Below are 21319 nucleotides of genomic sequence, written 5' to 3'. Positions count from 1 at the left end.
ACATTTTGTGTGACACGTTAAAATAAAACAAATTCATTGAACATTTCACACTCATTGGTGAAATCAGAGATTTACAAAAACATACATTTACAAGAAAGCAGCTTTACTCTAAAGAGTAAATATATCAGTAATATGAGTCATTTGTCATGAAGGGGATTTTTAGTTTTTCTGCTTGTTGGAAAACGTTCTGCCTCCTGAAGGCCGTTTTTGGTTTGACTTTTCTTGCTGATTCTCAAACTGTGGTCAGAGGTCTGTCTCGTGTCCATCAGCAGACGTTGAAGGCACCTGATCCCATCAGTCTCTTTGTGTCCTCACATAGTTTATCATCATGTGATGATTGAGTCTCATCACATCCTCTGCTCTTATCAAAACCCCTCACTTGTGTTTTTTTAAATTTACATTCTTTTTCAAACTCTGCTCCTTGCTCCAATCAGCTTCTGGCTGCATTGGTTTGTCCAATCAGCATGTGAGGTAGAGGAAGTGGTGTGTGTGACACTAGGGGGCAGTTGTTTCAGATGAGTCTCTCCTTGGAGGAAACTTTGAGCATGCTGTCCACTCTCCAGCCGAGCTCCAGCCACCTCCGAGCGCTGGGGCTGTACGCGCCCTCACTTTACGCTTCTTCCTCGCCGTGACAACCATGAAGGTCAGACCGACGATGATGATGAAGATGCAGACGCAGAGCATCGGAATGATCACCATCAGCCACGGGACGCCGTGAATTCTGAGCCAGTTTCTGCAAAAAAAAAAAAGTCCACGCTGCTTTTGTAAGGATTTATTGTATTTTCTTTTACGTTGAGTGACTGTAATATTATTGTTGATAAAAATCTTACGTGACGTCACAGACGATTCCGCTGAACGTTGGAGGACATTCACACACAAACAAGTTGAAGCGATCTAAACACGTACCGCCGTTTTGACAAGGGTTGGACGCACACTCGTCAATTTCTGTTTCACACCTTCAACGCACACACACACAAGAAGTCAGTGTACAAGTTTACAGCTTTGGCTTTTTCAATAAAATACATTTTACACATTTAGAGCAGTTGTCACAAAATTTTTGATTTAAAAAAAAAAAAGAAAAGAACCAAAGCATGAGTGTTTCAGTTCAGTCTACTGCAGCCTTACACTCATCTTCACCTCAAACTAAATCACACCTTTTTGTTTCCTGGAATATTGGAGGGCGGAGTTTTATTTTGACAATGAGATAAAAAGGCGGAGACTAAATGTGCCTCAGCGACTCTATTTGTTTAAATGGCCCTTGATGAGGCGCTTGAACATAGTCATGCTTTTTGCTCAATTCATCTGCTGCGCCAAATTTCAAACTAAATTTTACATTTAGCATTTAGATTTACCATTTATATTTAAATGTAACATTTAGATTTAACATTTAGATTTACCATTTAAATGTAACTTTTAGATTTAAATAGTAATGTTCAGATTTTAAAAATAACATTTAGATTTACATTTAACATTTTCATTTAAATTTGACATTAAATGTCAAATTTAGATTTAAAATTTAGATTTGACATTTAACATTTAGATTTAACATTGACATATTTTTACAAGAAAAGTAAATATCACAAATTTTACAATTATTATCGTAAATCTGGTAAAAACGAACAAAAAAAAAAATTCACGTACGCCACTTTTGGTGTGAACCTTATAGCTTTGTATTCGTATGATCATCTGCTGTGTCTTTGATAAACTCACCTCCTCCCGGTGAATCCAGGCGTGCACGTGCAGTTGGCCCCCCACAGACCGTCACTGCAGATGCCGTCATTGGCACATTGGACGTCTTTGCCACATTCCTCTGGAGGATAGATCCACCTGTTCCCACACACACTTTAACATGTCAACACTGCTCTACCAACCTCTGCTACTGATGCTAATGTGAGGCTAACGCTAACGTAGCTCTTACTGGCAGCGAGGCCCTCTGTAGTCCTCAGGACACACACAGCTGTAGGCGTTTGCTCCATCTTTACAGCTTCCTCCATGTTCACAGGCGTGATGTTCACACTCATTCAGGTCTCTGTCACACAGAGCGTCTCCGTACCCCGGGTGGCAGAGACACTCGAACCCAGCCAGGAAGTCTCTGCAGGTTCCGTGAAGGCAGGGCTGAGACGCACAGTCGTCTGTGTCTGTCTCACACAGCTTCCCCTCCCACCCCAGGTCACACACACACCTGAAGGCATTGAAAAGGTCCTCACACGTGGCTCCGTTCAGACACGGGTCATGAGCACACACGGGAGCGCTGCTGCAGCCCAGGCTGAGCCGAGCTTTTCCAACCACGTGGAACTGTGAGGCCTGAGGGGCCTTCAGATCCTCCACAAATGGCAGGTAAACCCCCCCGAGTCGGATGGCCCCCAAACACCCTGTGAAGCTGTCTGCAACGCTCAGAACCGCCTCCTTATCAGAGAGGAACCCGATTGGTCTTGTATGCTCCAGATTGCTGCTCACGTCCGTGATCCCGTCTACGGCGATGACCCAGGAAGAGGACTTCCTCTGGTTTTCAGTCTGAAAGATCTCCACACGGTGCCAGGTTCCATCTGCCACACGACGAACTCCATTAAAGGTCAGACCCTCAGGACGGTCCCCAACGTGAATCTCTACGTGAATCGAAGAGTCCAACAAACCCACCAACAGAAGGTCTGAATCCCAGGAGGATCTGAGCAGGACAGCATTCTCTGAGCGCGTGCGGAGCTCCAAGTAGATACGGGACACGGGTTCCCTCAGAGAACCTCCGGCGCTGTACTGCACTGGGCTGTTCTCAAAGGTGGCGTTGATCACACCTGGGGAAGGAAAATACTTTAGAGTCTGTGGAGCAGCTTGAGCTGGAGGAACATCTCAACCTTTTCACTTTGTTACAAAACCACATGCATTGAGATGTGTGTAGCTCATGCTAATAAAGATTTTCACACACTGGAACTACGCAGGAGCGACCTCGTGGGTCGAGAGGTGTAAAAACACCAACAAGCTTGGTTGCTTTCCAACCTAACAGTGTTTTTAAGTTTAGACCAGAGATCTTTAGTGTTTTAATAGTGTGTATATTAGTCATATTAAACTCAGCGGCTGCGGGGAGGGGGGATTCTACCCGGGAACGACACACATATCAGAGGACTTTTGTAAAACCGATAAGAGAAGCAGCATCAAAGTGAAACACACTCTTTCTCCTATTGATGGGACTTAGTCTCTGAACAATAAGCCCCAACTTTCAGGGTCTCCAGCGAACAGTTTCAGACTCTATCCGGGAAAGACTCACATATTCTGACTCGAGGGGACCACTAATAACACTTTTGGCCCAATCCGAGCACTTCTAAAAACCGATGGGAGTAGCGGTATCAATCCAGGGCAGTCTCTTTGCTTCCACACTCCTTCCCTTATTAACCAGGTTACCCCTGGTAGACAAAAACACCTCCAGTGGGCGCAATTTGGACTCTACCCGATGCACATATCCGAGCAATGGGAGAAACAGTATCGAAGCGACAGACCTCTCTTGGTTCCACACTCCTTCTCCCATTGATGGGACTTGAACAACAAGTCCCAACTTTCAGGATCTCCAGCGGACAGTTTCAGACTCTATATATCATATTCGAACTCGAGGACCAGGGCTTTACGCTGATCCCACTTTCGGCCCGATCCAAGTACTTTTAAAAAGTGATTGGAGAAGCAGTATCAAAGCGAGAGACCTCCCATCAAGCAAAATTTCCGAGAGTGTGAAAAGTCTTATAATCCATGTATAAGTTTGTCACCATCATGGGTCTGTCAATTTCTTCATTTCCTCCTTACTGGATCGTTTGATTCCTCAGTGTTTTGCTTTGATTAATTTGGCTTTTGGTGACTATTCCTGATTTTACTTCTCCTTGAACTGGATGCCACGCCCGACTTTTATTTTTTTATTTCTCATGTGCTTTTAACACGAATCAACCACACATTTTAATCCGTCGGCTGTTGGATCATTTTAACTTAAGTAATAATCTTGTGGGCTGGATTTGAGACTTTTTAACAAACAGAACACAGAGAGTCAGAGTGAACGGGTTCAAACACAGTGTGCTCTTCCACTGGATCTCCACAGGGGTGTGTGCTGTCACCTCTGCTTTTTATTCTGTACACAAATATGTGCCAGAGTACTTTAAAGTATGCAGAAGATAGTGGTCATTAGTCTCCTCCAGGGCAACGAGAGCAGCTATGGTCGTATAACTGAGGATTTTATCAAATGGTGTGATGAATCATATTTGGAAATTAACACTGTAAAAACCAAAGATATGATTATTGATTTTTGAAGACTGAAGGATCAACCATGACATCACGACACACAAGGGAGTCAATGTTGAATGTGTTCAATCCTACAAGTACCTTTGGACCATCATTGATGACACTCTGAACTTTGAGGAGAACTGTAAAGCTGTGTGTAAAATAAGCCACCAGCATCTTCACTGCTTAAGGAAACTGTCCTACTTCCACGTGGACAATGACATTTTTTACCGTGCTTTTATTGAATCTGTTTTATCTTTTTGTCTGGTGTCATGGTTTGGTGGGTCACCTCTGAAGGACAGAAACAGACTGGGCCAGATACTGAAATGGTCCAGTCAACTCATTGGTGAGCCTCAGCTGAATGTAGAGTCCCTGTACTCTAGACAGTTACAGCGGACACCTCCCACCCTCTGTCGGCAGAGTTCCAGCTCCTTCCATCCGGTCGGAGGTTCAGGGTCCCAAGAATCAGAATAAAGTGCTACAGGAACAGCTTTGTTCCAGCCGCAGCTGTTCTTTTAAATAAGTTATAGTTTTAGATATTTATTTATTTATCGTAGTTTTATCCTTTTACTGTCTTTTACTGTGATGCTGTCATGATCTTTTAATTGCTCAGTTTCCCCTTTTTCCTTCGGTCCTGGTCAGCCTGCGAGTACGATGTCGTGTTGTGAACTCTCTGTTTTTGTCAGTGTTTTGTAGTCTGTTGTTTTAATGTCAATGTTGATGCCATCCTCTACCTACGGGTACTAATAAAGTCACTTGAACAACAGCCTCTCAGAGAACTCAGAAGATTTATGTTAATACAGACGAGGCATTTGTGCATCATGATTCAGGTCAAACAATCGATTCTCTGAGCGACAAAACCCAACTTCCAACAATGTTTAATGTTTTCAATGTTTACACCTCAACATCTGTATGAGAACGAGATTTCCGAGAGTGTGAAAAGGCTTATGCTAATGCTAACTGCAAATGTGGGCTCAGAGAGCCAATCACAGCAGTGCTTACATTCATATCCATCGGGAAGGTCGACACATTGACCTCCACTGACACACGGGTCGCTCACGCACCACACGCGTGTGTCGCAGCTCTTGCCGACGTATTCCTTTTGACACGTGCACGTGAAGTCGTTGAACGTGACGTTGCACTGTCCTCCGTTCAGACACGGCTTCACCTGCAGAGACAACCAATCACAGAGAGCGTTACATGGAACCTTTATTGCTTTCAATGTAAAAACGTCCATTTAAATCTTCTGTTAGATTTATTATAAAAGTCCTATTCCAATCAAAAATGAGTAATGATTGAGTCTATTGTTTCAATATAAATATGAGGATGTAAAGTGTCATTACAGCACAATTGGTGCGATATTTTACCGATATGTAGAATTTACAGTAAACTTTGAATCGTTGGCCTTATTTTATTTTATTTTATTTTTCTTTATCAGGGACGGTAAAAATATTGTTGGTACAGTGGTTCTCAAACATGTTTAATAATACAACTAACCTATTTCATGAATAGATTAAAACTCAAAAACTAAATTTAACTAATCTCCTGCATGAAAACCATATTTAAAACTGTTAATTAATGACTAATAGTGAAATAGTCAAAAATACAGGAAATAAAGGAACATTGTTTGCAATCTGTGGCAAAAAGCTTCAGAAAACCAAAAAAGAAATTAATATTTTCATTCATTTTAAATTATCATTTTTACACTTTATTTCCATGTTACAAACTGTTCCCGCTCCATATCTAATGCAGTCTAATAATTTAATACATTTTTAGATTGCCATAATTACTTTATTTTTGTGTAGGAGTTTTGTTTAGTGTCATTAATCTCAGAAAGGTGTTTGTCGCGCCCCACCTGTCACCTGCTGTAATATGTGGGCGGAGCTTCTAGCGGCGCCTTATTTGCTGCCGTACAACTATAAGTTCTGACCTTGCACGTGTTATCACTGATGCACGTCTCCTTCACGTTTTCCACCATGTTGGCCACATATCGCTCTTCATCGTCCAAGCCGTTCCATTGGTCCATCAGGAGGTGCACGGTGTCCAATCGGAGGTCCTGCAGGCAGCCTTTGAAGTGGCCCCCCCACCTACTGGAGTCCCATCCTGTTGGAAGGCCACCAACAAAGGCCTTGTCCCCCCTCACCACGTTGACTTGGGGGAGCTCCCCGATGTGATACCGAAGCCCAGCGTACTCAAAGACCACCCTGCTCTGATGGACCTCCACCTGCAGAAACTCCTTCTCACCAGAGGCCACAAACATTGGAGCTGTGAGTGGAGGGCTGCGGGGTAGAGAGCTCACCAAGACCCTCCCCATGCCCAGGTGTATGGAGAAGTACACTTGGCCTTCCTCGTCCTCCTCATCCTCATCCTCGTTGCTCGGCCTCCTCAGCTGGAAGAGCAAACCATCGGGTTTCAACGACCTCAGAAGGAAGGAGATGTTGAAGTTGCTGCCGTGGCTTTTCTCTACGTTGTAAACACTGAAGCTGAGGCTCTGCTCGTGGCTGAACGTCCACGAAGGATATTCTGTTGGAGACACAAAGAGAAACAAAGTCACTGACATTATTTTACTTTCACTACTTTATTCCCCATAAGTATCTGAAGTAGTGCTTCATTTGTGTTTGTTTCAGCAGCCAATCATGTCAGAAGAGACTGAAAGACTGAGGCTGATTGGTGAACCATCACAATAAGCCTGTGCCGTGATTTAAGGATATGATGGAATAAAAAAGAACCAACATTTCTAGGGATGCACAGAAAGGAAAATTCTTGGCCGAAAATCAAAATAAATTATTATGCAAATTATTAATTTTATTACCATCCAAGTAATGATCTTTATGACGCAGACCAAGGACAGTCATGATGAAGATCAGAGGATCTCTGTGAAACGTGCGCTGACGGACTCTGAAACCAGATGCTGTCGATGCTCAGCCGTGCATCAAATTGCCGTGTAGGGGTCAGTGTTAACGGAGCAACACGTAACTACAGTTTCTAAGTGACACAGAAACATAAATCACACTTACTGCTCCGTTAACTCTGCTCAGAAAACACTTTAGTGCTCGGATGTATTGAAATACAGACGCTCTGTGAGTCTGCGGACAAGTTGACCAATTTCCAGACAAGTGAGTGAGCTAAACGTGATGTTTGCTCGTGTCTTTACAACATTCTGTTTCAGTAGTTTTTTCAGTGAGAAAAAATATTGGGCTGAAAATGGCCCAAAAGTGCCTTTTCAGTGGCCGGAATTTTGGTGCATCACTAAACTACATTTTACATTTACTGACTTTCAGCTTCAAAAGTTAGTTTCAACATAAACACTTTCCTTTGTGTCTTTTATTGTGTAGTTTAGATGTTTTTACAGAACAGGAAGTGTGTCTGACCTTCTGAGCAGCTGTCACCATGGAAAGGCCTCTGACAGTCACACTGGTACCTGGTCCACAGGTCCACACAGAGTCCATGTCCATGACAAGGATCAGGTCTACACCATTCGGTCTTAGAACATCCCAGCTCCAGGTGCTGCTCCTCTGCTAGTGTGTTTGGTAGAAAAGGCTTGAAGTCAATCATAAGGTCTTCAATACATCCAACAAAGCCTGCAGCACTGAGCGAGTGCTGTAGCAGATCATCAGGAGCTCCACCCACATACAGATGAGCCAAGGCTTCAGAGGACTGGAATTCATCTGCACCATCGTCCACCACCTCACATTCATTCCTGTCACAAGCAGAACCCCGAAGAACCAATCCCAGCCCTCCGTCCATGGATACACGGGCCTCCTGCCAGTCTCCATCGTTAACGGGGGCGTGATAGACCACGCCCCATTCTGACCCTTCACAAGCAGCTTTAGCATGGAGACCACCGTCCACAACCTCCAGGAAAACATAGGTATCTGCATCTCCTCTGAAGAACAGCAACATGTTGGATAAAGTGGTTCTGAAGCGTAACTGCACCCCAACACCCTCATGGTCCTGGTGGTCCACCCCCCTTCTCCTCCTGCTGTCTAGAAGCAGCTGGATGTGGATAAAGTTTGGAGATGAGAAGGAGAAGGTGGTCGGGGTGGAGCACTGGTCATCGTAGAACCCGTGAGGACAAACACATGTGTGTCCGTGTTGTCCGTGGTCCAACCATGGGAGACACGTGGCCCCGTTCTGACACGTGTGATCCACGCAGCCCCTGAGTCTGACCTCACAGTGAGGGCCCCCCCAGGGAAGGTCTCCTGGTGCTGAATGGAGACAGTGACAGGTGTAGGAAGCCACGCCGTCTTCACACCAGCCGTTATTAAGGCAGGGTTGACTCACACACCCCCCCCCCCCCCCCCCTCCCCCCCCCCCCCCCCCCCCCCCCCCACTCTACGTTCACTTCACACAGTTCACCTGCAGAAAGATACAGAGACATGTTACCATGACAACTGAGCTGTGATGAAACTACTGTGCCAAAGATCACACCGTCATTATGACTATAGGATACCGAATGTAAATACTCACTGTTTCATAGATGACATATTTATCTCACTTTTCTCACATTTAGCTCATTTTTCTTTCATTTGAGTCAGAAATTCATGTAAAACAGCATGTTCTATATAATTGTTAAATACATGTACATGTAAACATTTTGAATTAATATTTAGATTTACATTTAATATTCAACATTTATATTTAACGTTTACATTTAACATTTACATTTACATTTAACATTTAACATTTAACATTTAGATTTAACAATTAACATTTATATTAACATTTAATACGGTATTTACATTTAACATTTATATTTATATTTATATTATTATTCTATAATAATATTATAATTAAAAAGACAAAATAAGATAACCATATGATTTGAAAATGTGTTCTACAATTGTGATTTTTTTTTTCTTCTTCCACTAGTGGATCTGTTTTTTAATTTTCATCAGTGGCCATAATCCTCTTCCATAGTAATGTAAAAACAGACTGACCTAAAAATCCAGCAGGACATTCACAGGAGTAACCATTGATCCGATCCACACAGAACGCTCCATTCTGACACGGCTCAGATTCGCACTCCTCGATGTCCACAGAACAGTTCTCTCCTACAGAACAAACCCAAATAACATAGGACAACAGCTCTAACAAGTGTTTGATTTCATTATTTATTCATGTTGGTTTTACTCACCTGCAAACCCAGGCTGACACTGACAAATATAACCCGCCGCGTCCTCAAAGCTAACATGCCAGTCCTGGTCCCAGTGCGACGGATCGGAACGCTCGAAGCACTCTCCGCCGTTTTCACAAGGTTGCTCAGCACATTCATCGATGTCGTCTTCACAGTTTGTTCCTTCGAAACCTTTTAAAACGAACAACATTTGAAGTTCAAAACAGTGTTTTTTTAGACGAAGACCCATATATTGCATTATGTTCTGTTAAAATATAAGAATAACCAGAGGTGTAAAGAGTCCTGATATATCATACACAAGTAGAACTGTACTGTTTCTGTTGCTTGATAGAAATTGTACAAGTAAAATGACTGATTACCCATAAAAGCAACTCAATTACAGTAACGTGAGTACTTGTAATGTGTTATTTTCACCTCTGAGAAAAACAATAATTAAAGTAATGTGGTCAACCATGGTTGATATTGTCTCAAAATGAAACATCATATTTATCAGTGAAGCTATGGTTCTACATGTCAGATGTTCTGGTTGTGGTTCTGGTTGTGGTTGTGGTTCTGGTTGTGGTTCTGGATTACCTGGCCAGCAGAGACACGTGTATCCCTTAATGCCTTCAGAACACATGGCTCCATGCTGACAGGGATCAGACGCACACTCCAGGACATCCACTTCACAGTGAGGGCCTTCAAAGCCCGTGTCACTGCAGTCACACTCATATCTGGAACAAACATCACATTCTTTAAAAAACCCACGACACACTGACAGCTAATGCTAATTCATTCACTAACCTGTTGACCAGGTCACGACACACGGCTCCATTCTGACATGGTTCACTGGAACACTCGTCCACATCCAGCTCACAATCGGTGCCGTGGAAACCGGGGGAACATTCGCAGGAATACGAGCCCGTGAGGTCATGGCAGGTCGACCCATGGCGGCACGGATTGGACTCACACTCGTTCACTTCGGTTTCACAATTGATTCCTGCACAACGACCAAAGAGTCTAAACAGTCTACAAGAGTCCACAAGAGTCTACAAGATTCTAAAGAGTTTAAAGCATCTAAAGAGTTCAAAGAGTCTAAAAGAGTCTGCGAGTCTAGAAGTCCAAAGAGTCCAAAGAGTTCCGGACTCAAGATACATGACTTAAGAATTTGTGACTCGACTCAACAAATTTGATGACTTAGACTCGACTTGACAAAATCAGGAAGGACTTGCAACTCCATTACAGATTTTTGCAAAATAAAAGCGATATTTCTAAATGTCGACAAAGTATAATTGCGCTTTGAACGTGTTTCCATTGAAGATTGTTTTGGAGCCTCGCAACTCCTGTGAAATCTCATACCACGAGACTTCGCTACAGGAAGATGGATGCTCCAAACCTCCTTTAACACTGCATTGCTTTGTTGTTTCACGTCTAATGTGGCACTAATAATTATTAAGTCTAATGCTAAGAAATGTCCTGGTCTGCTCTTCTGTCCACAGATACCGCGTCGTGTTTTTGAGAAGTAGTAATGTGACCAGGTATGTAACATTCTGTGACGTGTATTTGCGGAAAAGGTGTTTTTATATCGCTTTTGCATCACATTTCAATATCGAAACATCTGAAATCCAAGAGTACAACATCTTCCAATCAGGAAAGATTTACTGAATTCAAGCAGAACCAAAGTGATGAAGCTGTTTAAAAGAATAGACAGATGTAAAATAAGTGTTGTGTCAGTGTGTACCTGTGAAGCCCAGCAGGCACTCGCACTCATAGTGGTCTTTCTCGTTGATGCAGGTGCCGTTGTTTTCACAGGGCCGCGACGCACACTCGTTGATGTCAATTTCACAGTTGTATCCCTGGAAACCAGGAACGCAGTAACAGTGGAACTCCGCTAAACCATCCACGCACAGAGCGCCGTTCTGACAAGGCTCCGATCGACACTCGTCCACGTTCTCCTCACAGCGGCTCCCCTCAAAGCCGGGCTCACACTGACACTCGAAGCCCTCTGGCAGTAACACACATGTTCCATTGTTCACGCAGGGCTCATCACTGCAGTCGGTCACATGCGTCCTACAGTCCCACCCTCCGAGTCCCAGAGGACACCTGCAGAAGAAGCTGTTCAGCTGGTCTACGCAGAACGAGCGGGGCTCCGAGCAGGGGCTGCTCTGGCATTCGTCCACCTCCTCTGTGCAGTTGTCTCCTGTCAGTCCATCAGGACAGACGCAGTGGTATTCTGAGGACCCGGGGATGCTGCTGCACATTTCACATGGAGCAAAGGAGCAGGCATCATAGAGTTGTTCACAGTTCTTGCCCATGTATCTCACTCCACCTTTGGCACAGATGCATGCGTAATCATCCACGTTGTCCACACAGGTAGCTGCATTCTGACACGGAGCTGACAAACATCTGTCGGACGTGGCGGTGCACAGGATCCCTGCAGAACGGTGAGGGCACAGATTTCAGTCACACATATTCATGTTGCAGCACAGTTTCCTACGCGGTCCACAAAATTCCAATGATTCACACTTTAAATGGAAGTACTGAACTTCTTCCTTTGGATTGATTGTCTTTGTTGAGTTTGGTACAGAATCACTGGGAAGAAATATTTCTACCTATACAATGGTACAGCTGTTTTTATTTCATACACACTAAAAGTGCATTCACACCAAACACGACCTCTGCGACCATAGTTGCTTAGGCTGCTTTCATAACGGTTTAGTCGTGGACTCGTTCCGAATGGGTGGAGGACAGGTGATAATTTTATCTCCTTGGTTTGTCTGGGTTTGCGTTCAGAGAACAACTTCTGATCCGCTCCAAACAGCCTCTGGTGCAGTTCAAGGAGCTAGCCAGTTATTGTAACCAGTTACTGGAGTAGAGACTTCTTTAGCCAGAGAAACAGAAACCTGAAGAAGAGACTCTCATTTATAGGTCAAAGCCAGCGCTCACAACATTCAACAATGGAGCTGCAACAAGTTTTCCTGTTTTACCTGAGTTTAAAGCCCTGGTTTACACTGTTACCAGCTCTGCTGATCACCCACAATACTGCACACTCTGTGTCATCGCTGATTCTTCCTGTGCCGCTTGTAATTAATCTAGACTTTGATTGGAAATGCTCCGCGACCGACAGAAACGCTCTAGACTTTCGACTGTTTGAGTGTTTACACCAACCAAACGAGGAGGACTATCAGAGCAAACGAATCCTTTTAAGTCTTTCAAGTGCTCTAGATTCGTCCATGTGAATGCACACTAAATCGCCGGTGATGAGTCGCTTCAACATAGTCGTGCTTTTAGCTTGCTTCATCTATTACTAATTTCAAAGCCTGTTTCCTGCTCAATTTTCATTTTGCGGCACTATACTTGTATAAATTCCAGAAACGTCAGAAGGCTAGATGCCATTGTCTCCTTCGCTTTATGAGATCCTCATGAAGCGCTCAGAGCTCTGTGAATTTCAACACCTCAAGACGGGGTTGCCGCCTACAGTCACACTATGACTCTTTTCTCCTTGTTTCTCCAGTAATGTGACGACTGTGGAAGTGACATAGGAAGAAACTCATGGCTGATTGGATGTTACAACACATCACTAGAAGTCGCTTGAAAAGTTCAATATTTTTAGTTTTGAGCGACTTCCAGTGACTCAGATTGCGAGTATCGTTGCTTGAAGGGATGTCACTCGATGTTGCGTCATTTACATCGATTTTGAATGACATCTAGTCGCCAGAGTCTTCAGTGACTATAGTTGCTTAAATCACCTGTGATGAGTCGCTTGAAGATAGTCTCGCTTTTTGCTCGCTTCATCTACGCCAGTGACGTGACGACCAGGGAAGTGACGTGAGGAGAAACTTGTTGCCGATTGGATGTTGTGACTCGAAGTCGCTTGAAAAGTTAAAAATGTTCATATTGAAGCGTCTTTCAGGGACTCAGATCATGCGTCATTTACATTGATTTTGAATGTAATCTAGTCGCCAGATTCGCTGAACTCTGAACCCGCTTTCGGAGTGAGGGTGCCTTAATGCAGTCTGCTTCCTGAAATCTATCAGACAAACTAAACATCAGCAGCTTTCTAAACTAAGTGATGTTACTGAGACAGATTTAAGGTGAGACTTTCAGATGACATTAACAGAAAAATAGAAGAGAGTGTGACGAGAGCGCTCAGTGGGACATTCCCGGTAATCTGCTCTCAGACTGGGAAACCGTACCGTGGCCTGAAAAGCATTCCCACACCTGTCAGTCATGATTAGGAAGAGGACCTTGAACCTGTGGAAACTAACAGGCACTACCTGATTAGAGAGGACACTGTATTTAATGTGAACACGTTGATGTTAGTGAGCGGCTGCTGCGTCTCGCTCCTCATCCTCATCCTCTCACTCTTCTCTCCTGCTCACATGTTTCTTTTTCCTGCCAAATACTGAAATGATGTCTAAATGTGTTGGATTCCATCGACATGTGTGACAGTGATTGGTGCAGGATGCTTGAACCTCAGTCCAGACAGGACAGCGTTCACAGGAATGTTTAACAAGCAGTGGACAAGACTAATTCCCAGCTCAGACATTGTTAGAGAGGACAAACTAGATCTGAAACAACAGGGATGGATGCGGAAGATAAACGCAGTTAGCCATGGCTAGCAGGGAGTGAATACAAGGGGAACCGAACACAGATCTTTAAAAAGCCTGATATGGCGATTCTGATTTTGGCCAATCCCGATTTTTTTAATATAGAAAATCATATTACAGGTAGATGATAAAATAATAATCTACAGGACAACCTAACAAAACATCTTACAGCACCAATAAAGTGTCCTGAGTTTTCGGTTTCATTGTAGTGCAAAAATGCAGCGGCTTTGTGCGTATGAAACAGATGTGAATAGTGTCTGGTTGAAACCGGTTAAAGAGACATCGGCTTCATTCGGGTCAGACGGGTTTTGGTCGTGTTCTTTTTGGCCTGATTAAAGCTCTAACAGCGGCCCACTGACTGGCTCTTTGCTCCCGCTAGCTTTAGTGTTAGCATTAGCTTGATTGCTAGCTTTGAATGCTGCATACTCAGTGTGTTAGGGTTAGCCTAACCCACCCTAACCCTAACCCGTGTAGCAGACGCATGCGCACGTGTGCACATGACTGGGTGGGCGGGGCCTGTCAGTCAGTCATCTCACAGCAGAAGGGGACAGTGGCTGACCTTAAGATCAAAAAATTGGTGGAAAAGATCGATTTCATTTCCAAGTATCGGCCAATCGCTGATTCTCCCAAAGAGCCTAAAACGGCTTCTACAGGCTGAGAAAACATCAGTTTAGGCCACCTGAAGAGATTTTAGCACAATAACTTCAAACATAAGAAAACAACAAAATTATATACTGTATATACTTGTCTGTTATACCCTTGTGTATATAGTATGTTTGTTATTCCATTTATATATTTTTTAAAGGGCTTAACAAGGGATTAATTTTGTTCTATACATGTTTACATGAGCCTGAATGACAGTTGAAAAAGTACAGAGCAGTTACTCAGATGTGTTTTTAATGTGTGTTGTTTAATTTTTCTGTTGGAGCACCAGAAACCTACACATGTAACCCCTTGTGTTATGAATATGCTTTAGATTATAGAAAGTATTTGTTTGGAACGTCAGTGGATGGTTCTCACAGTGGAACAGATCAATGGCTTTACAAGCCAACATAGCCATTGTCATTTCTCATTTGGTTTACGGGGCGTCCCGACAGTCCCCGCCCCCCACCCTGTTCTGAGGTAACACTCTAATCGTGTTTGAAGTTCACAGATTACTCTGCGTTCCACAAAAGTGTTGCCATCTGCAGATTAGCAGAGCCCAGGTGGTTTTCAGATTACATTCATGTCTTATTAATGTTGTAAGGTGAGCACATGACACACACTGATTGATATGGAGAAGAAACGCCTACAAAATAAGCTAATGTTTAATATTTCTAATCAATTTAAAGAGGAATGTCATCTCATTAGTAATAAAGGAGCACAGACCCTTGTTGTCCCACTTTAGATTTCCCTTTTTCTAACCCAGCACTCAGTGACACCCGCTGGTTTCTCCCCATTCTACTTTCCCTCCCCCTCTTTCTTTTCCACTAACTTCACTGGCCTCTATGACCCAGATCTGCTCCAGGTTGTAATCCCTCTCTTCCTCTTCACTTCAATCCCTCTTTGCTCCTCTAATCTCTTGGTGGCAGAAATACCTGAAGAGATTTCAACCTTTGCAACGTATCCACTCTGCAATTAGCTACTACGAAGCTGACGATAATACCACATTAACACACACGTTAACACACTGATTCAATGGGAAAGTCACAGCTTGAACAATAACGTCCAAAACGTAGTTATTGTCAAGGCTTTGTTACCAAAATATACAAAAAAAACCCCTTAAAACACTAAAACAATCCCACACTACAATAGGTACAGAATGAATGAATGAATGAATGAATGAATGAATGAATGAATGTCCAGCCACTGGCAAGATTTATTACCAAGAATAAACATGGGGGGTGAAAGTAACTTTTATTTTGAGTATTATTTATTGAGCTACGTTTTACTTGTACTTGAGTACAATTTCAATCAAGTAACAGTACTTCTACTTGAGTAGGATAAAACAGTACTCTTTATACCTCTGTTCTATACTCTATATACGTAGCAGGGTTGGGGTCAATATTTTTTTTAAAATTACAATTACATATTCAATTATCCATTTTCATTTACAATTTCATTACAATTACAGTGACAGGCATTTTTCCCCATTTACAATTAAATTTCAATATTTTTTCCCCCTTAAAATCAATTACAACTATGTTGTCAATTATTAAAGTTCTATTACAGAAAAAAAAGGTGAAAAAAAGAAAGAGAAAAAAAGAATGTTATTTTTAATTGATGAAGTGAAATAATATTCATTTATTGTTTCTTCAAGACACAGCCAATATCTTTATATCCAATAACTCTTATTATTAATATTAATTAACCTTATACTAAATACAGTATATCCTTTCATAAAACAGTTCATACCAGTCAGGTCAACTTTTTTCAATGTTTATTTTCTGTGACAAGAACAAAAAGTTTCAATGAAAGAATTTTTGTGCCAATTACATTTACAAAGTCTGAACTCAATTACAATTCAATTATGATTACAACAGCAACAGTTTTTTTTACCAACATAATTACACCATAATTGTAATTAATTATCCATTACACAATTATAATTGACCCCAACCCTGCTAGTATATATACTATATATTAGGGTGTAACGAAATAATACAATACGAAATATTCACAATATGATATGAAATACAATATGTGGCTCACGATATGAAATGCTCATGATATGATGTAAAAAATGAAAAAAATATTACCAATGAAGCCTAACAAATGTGTAACAAATCTTTGTTGATGAAAAACTAATTCACCTTAAAAGTGTGAGACAGCTTTTTATTTTCCAATCATGGTCTCAGTGGTGTGGGCTCTAACTGTTCTGTAGCTTTGAGCAGCATCTGAGAGTGAACACATCACTGTTTTCACTCAGTGATCCGTCTCAACCTCTGCTTAGGAGAGGCTTTAATGCTTAAAATACAGCTGTTCAACTTACACGTTGGTCTGTTTACACACAAGAGGGCTCTGACCGTGGTGTTTGTTTGCTCCCTGTTTCAGCCGGGTTGTTTTTTGGTGCATCACTACATACAAAACAACCGGCTTATGAGTCGATGGAGCATGCAGCGTCTGAGCCATAGACTGTAAAATGAATGGACGGGACAAGCTCACGAGGAAGTGAAGCTTTTATTTTTAGAGCTCCCCCAGCTGACTGGCTGCAGTATAGGTCATAAACCCCGCCTCCTCAATGATAACAGATGGAAAGTGGGTCAAACTGTAAAGTTAAAATACATAATTTTTTTCCAAACCTAAACACTGCTGTGATCAGTAGTTATTATCGCCCTACATTGTGTTTGTTCGGCGAAGTTTGTTTTAAATAAGTTAATTGAGGTGGAAAAATGGGATTTGATGTCTTATATGACAATGATTTATAGCTGCGGATCTTGCGTAGCTCTCTTTGTGAATAGCAATACCACGTTGAGTGGGAACAGCTACAGTGGATGCCCACTGGTCTGAGGTGCTACAGGAAGCAAAAGGGTTAAATATTAGGGATGTAACGATTAATCGTAAGGCAGTTAAAAATCGATTCATAAGTATCACGATTGACATCGATACTTTGAAAATTGAATTGCAGTACTTTTTTTAAACAGCTATATATTTATCCCTCCTCTTCTCCAGCAGTGTACCGGCGGGCGGAATCTGCTACTATTTTCTTTCTGGCTGCCTTCTACTCTTACATGTTAATGTTACATGTTCATAAATGATTCCTTACCCCTTTAGCACCGAAAGAATATTTGTAATATTACGTGAATATCTGTAAAAGTCACGTTTTTCTATTAGCTCTGTCTGCTAGCATAGCATCTCTTCTTCACTGCTAGATTAGCTGCATCCCAACCGACCACTGGGTTACCAGCGCCCTCTGCTGGTCCAAACAAAAATCTGATGTAAATCAGTGCAATGACGGTTTTTTTTTTTTTAAAGTCCAATTGTTAAGGCACAAAATAAATTTTCAGTTGCACTTTTAAAAAGAAAAAGAACTATTATGCAGTTTTGCATTGTTTACTATAGAATTTAAATTAATAAGCTTCTTCTTCATTTGTAGTATTCCTTTATTTATTTCATTCGAGATTTATTTTTTGTTAAATTGCATTGTTTTGAATAGTTTATTAAGAGATTCTTTTGACAATTAAAAATAAAAGGAAAATAATATTTTTTCCCCCGAAAAATAAAGGAATATTTTTCTGTCATCATTTGACTACAGCCCCATTTTGTAAAATAAATCGTGAGGAATCGTATCGTGAACCCAGTATCGTGAATCAAATCGTATCGTATCTGGAGTTGAGTGAATTGTTACATCCCTATTAAATATCATCACGCCCCTTCACTTTTTAAAACATTTTTTTACTTGATTTTATTTTGTGCACCTTTGAAATTTTATATCGTAAATTTTTTTGTTATATTCCTAATATATATATGCTATATTTCTCAAATGGGGATATCAGATGGCACTACAGGGGGTACTTGAGAGAGAGAGAGAGGAAACTTAACTAATGAAAGCATTAAAAATGTGCGGTTTTATAATGTTTGTTTTTAGTTAAAAATGATAATCATAATAATGATGATGGTAATGATCTTGATTAGAAAATAAACTGAAAATACGAGGGTCAGTGTTGGTCCCACACCAGGCGGGAATGATAAAAACTATAGAAATACATTTATTCAGGAGACACTAATTACTGTTTTATTCAACTTATTTACAAAATGTAATTTTTTAAAATGTGTGTTAACACTCTTTTATTAGATCATTATGCTCTATTTTTTTTTTTTTTTTTCATAGTATTCTGAGCAAAATGTAGTAGACGGACATAAGGGGGGACTTGGATTCAGAAATAAGAGAAAGGAGACCTTAAGCAAAAAAAGTTACATACTTTATATATTATATAGAATATATACTATATTATATACTAAAGGGACGATGAGTCTTTTTAACGTAGATACAAACTCTTCTGATTGGTCATTTGTTAAAGGGTTTTACTTGCTCCATGCTTTCTGTGGATTTACACATCTTAAGTGGTCATTGCAGGATCGCTGTGGCTTTAAATCCCAAACGTAATCACAGATTCCTGATGAACACATGGATAGCTGCCTACTGTAAAAACTCAGTCAATGTTTCTTTGTGATGTATTTTATAGATTTAGCTCCATTTCCTCACATTTAGTTCATTTTTCTTTTATTTGAGTCAAATTCCTGTAAAACAGCATGTTTTATATCATTGTTAGAAATGTGTACACAAGAAAAATAAGTCTAAATATAAATGTTAAATATAAACCCAAATGTTAAATCTAAATCTAAATGTTAAATCTTAATGTTAAATCTAAATCTAAATGTTAAATCGGTCGCTGACCTGCCCACAATACAAAGTGGGCAGGTCAGCGCCTGTCGTTCATGCGGCCCCGCTAAACATATAGCTTTACACTTGGCAAACGATTTAGCATTTAGATTTAGCATTTAAATTTAACATTTAGATTTACATTTAATATTTACATTTAGATTTTTTTTGTCCCATATGTACACATTTTTTACAAATATATAGAACATGCTGTTTTACAGGAATTTCTATCTCAAATGAAAGAAAAAAATTGCTAAATGTTTAAAATATGTTGGCTATGAAACAGTGACTGAGTTTTTAGCATTCGGCACCCCATACACATGAACATATTTCAGCCTTGTGCGTAGATCACTTTGTATCTGTATCTCATACATACTGTATCAACATTTCTATAAACTAGAACTCGTGACACCAGTGACAGTGGAAATAATTCAAAAACATGGAATTTTTCTGCAAAACATTAGGTATTTATTGGGCTTTCATAAGTACTGGTGTCTTCATGATAAAAGGAGATTTTAGTCCTCACTAATTATTACTCTGTGCTGTGGCTGATGGAGTATGCATGACTGGAGATCACTGCCTCTTATTCTTATTCAGTCATGAGGAAAATTTCACTGAAAAACACAATAATGAGAAAACTAAATTGGGGATTCCTCTGCACAATAAGTGACCTGTTTCTATAATAACCGCAGACGTTGAAAAGTAATATCAACCAGATTATTTACAATGCTTTTAATAAAATGTTCATGTTTTCTATTTTCGGTCAAGTGCACCTGTTATACACATAGTGGCTTTCATTTAGAACAAAAACTGTTTCTTTCTTTCAGTAGAACATGTATTAACGACCTTCCACCTGTCTAAAGTGAACCATTTCTTTAGGTTATCTCCACTTACCCCATTTAAACATCATCATTGTCAGCAGTGCTGTCTTCAGATTTAAATGAACTTCCCTCAGTTCCATGGTAAAAACTTCACAGAAACACAGAACAAGAAGCTAGAGAGTGAGTGTCATGATGCTGCTTCACAACACTGAGCTCTACCTCACTCTGTCTAATCAGCCATAAGAGAATCAACAGGAAAACATGAGCTGGAGCTAACGTGCTAATACCATCACTGGAGCACATGCTTTTTTATCCTATTGTTTTAACGAGAAGAAAGAAAAACAGAAGGATCGAAACTAAGAAACAGACATGAACAATATAAAAAAGCATCAAACGATGTGAAATCAGAATGAAATATTCAGATTAGTATACATAGTTTGGTATTGGTATCAGTTTATTTATCCAAATGTTATTTAAACTCAAACTTTATCACTCAGGATAAACCAGTCACTTGAAATCAGAATGTTTAATTTAGATAGATTAGAGAAAAATGCACATTTCGATGTGTTTTTAGAATAAGAGGACAGGGACAACATTGTTATTGTATTCACTTTCACTGCAAAAGTCTATCCCAGCTAACATATTTCACACATATGTTAAGGTTCCATTTATTCAGCAAACTGTTTTTAAGGAAATTTGTTTTGATCTGACGTTTCGATTTTCAACTGCAAGTCTTCTTCAGAGGCGTCTGCTGATGGCTTTGATGTTTCCTTGACTACCACGTAATAATTCCAGCAAGTTCTCTTTGTCTTCTTTTTGAATAATATGTTATCGTTTCATTTTTTCAGACAAATGTTTTCCAGGAAATTTACTTTCATCTCCTGGCATGTTTCGATTGTCAACTGTCAGTCTTCTTCAGAGGCGTTTGCTGACCTCTGTCTAATAATTCCAGCAAGTTCTTTTTGTCTTCTTTTTTGCATAATAGGTTAAGGTTTAGAAGAATTTAATTCATTCAGACAACTGTTTTCCAGGAAATTTGCTTTGATCTCATGACGTGTTTCGACTGTCAACTGCCAGTCTTCTTCAGAGGCATCTGCTGACTTCCACGTAACAATAATTCCAGCAAGTTCTTTTTTGTCTTCTTTTTTGAATAATATGT

General features: G+C 40.7%; 1 protein-coding gene across 1 annotated transcript; it reads right to left on the bottom strand.

The window, feature by feature from the left end:
- Positions 1–511: 511 nt before the first annotated feature.
- On the bottom strand, positions 512–20329 carry LOC114472954 (protein crumbs homolog 2-like). Its single transcript, XM_028462273.1, is given in 15 exon segments — positions 512–612; positions 615–733; positions 831–956; positions 1711–1827; positions 1919–2789; positions 5254–5419; positions 6182–6774; positions 7623–8542; positions 8586–8610; positions 9192–9305; positions 9389–9559; positions 9962–10101; positions 10172–10367; positions 11109–11801; positions 20234–20329. Coding segments are annotated over 15 exon segments (4419 nt in total). The 5' UTR covers positions 20301–20329.
- Positions 20330–21319: the final 990 nt, after the last annotated feature.

Source organism: Gouania willdenowi, chromosome 12 (assembly GCF_900634775.1).
Source record: "Gouania willdenowi chromosome 12, fGouWil2.1, whole genome shotgun sequence".
Classification (NCBI taxonomy): domain Eukaryota; kingdom Metazoa; phylum Chordata; class Actinopteri; order Blenniiformes; family Gobiesocidae; genus Gouania; species Gouania willdenowi.
The sequence above is the reverse complement of the archived record's forward strand: the minus strand, read 5'-3'. Positions and strand labels throughout refer to the sequence as shown.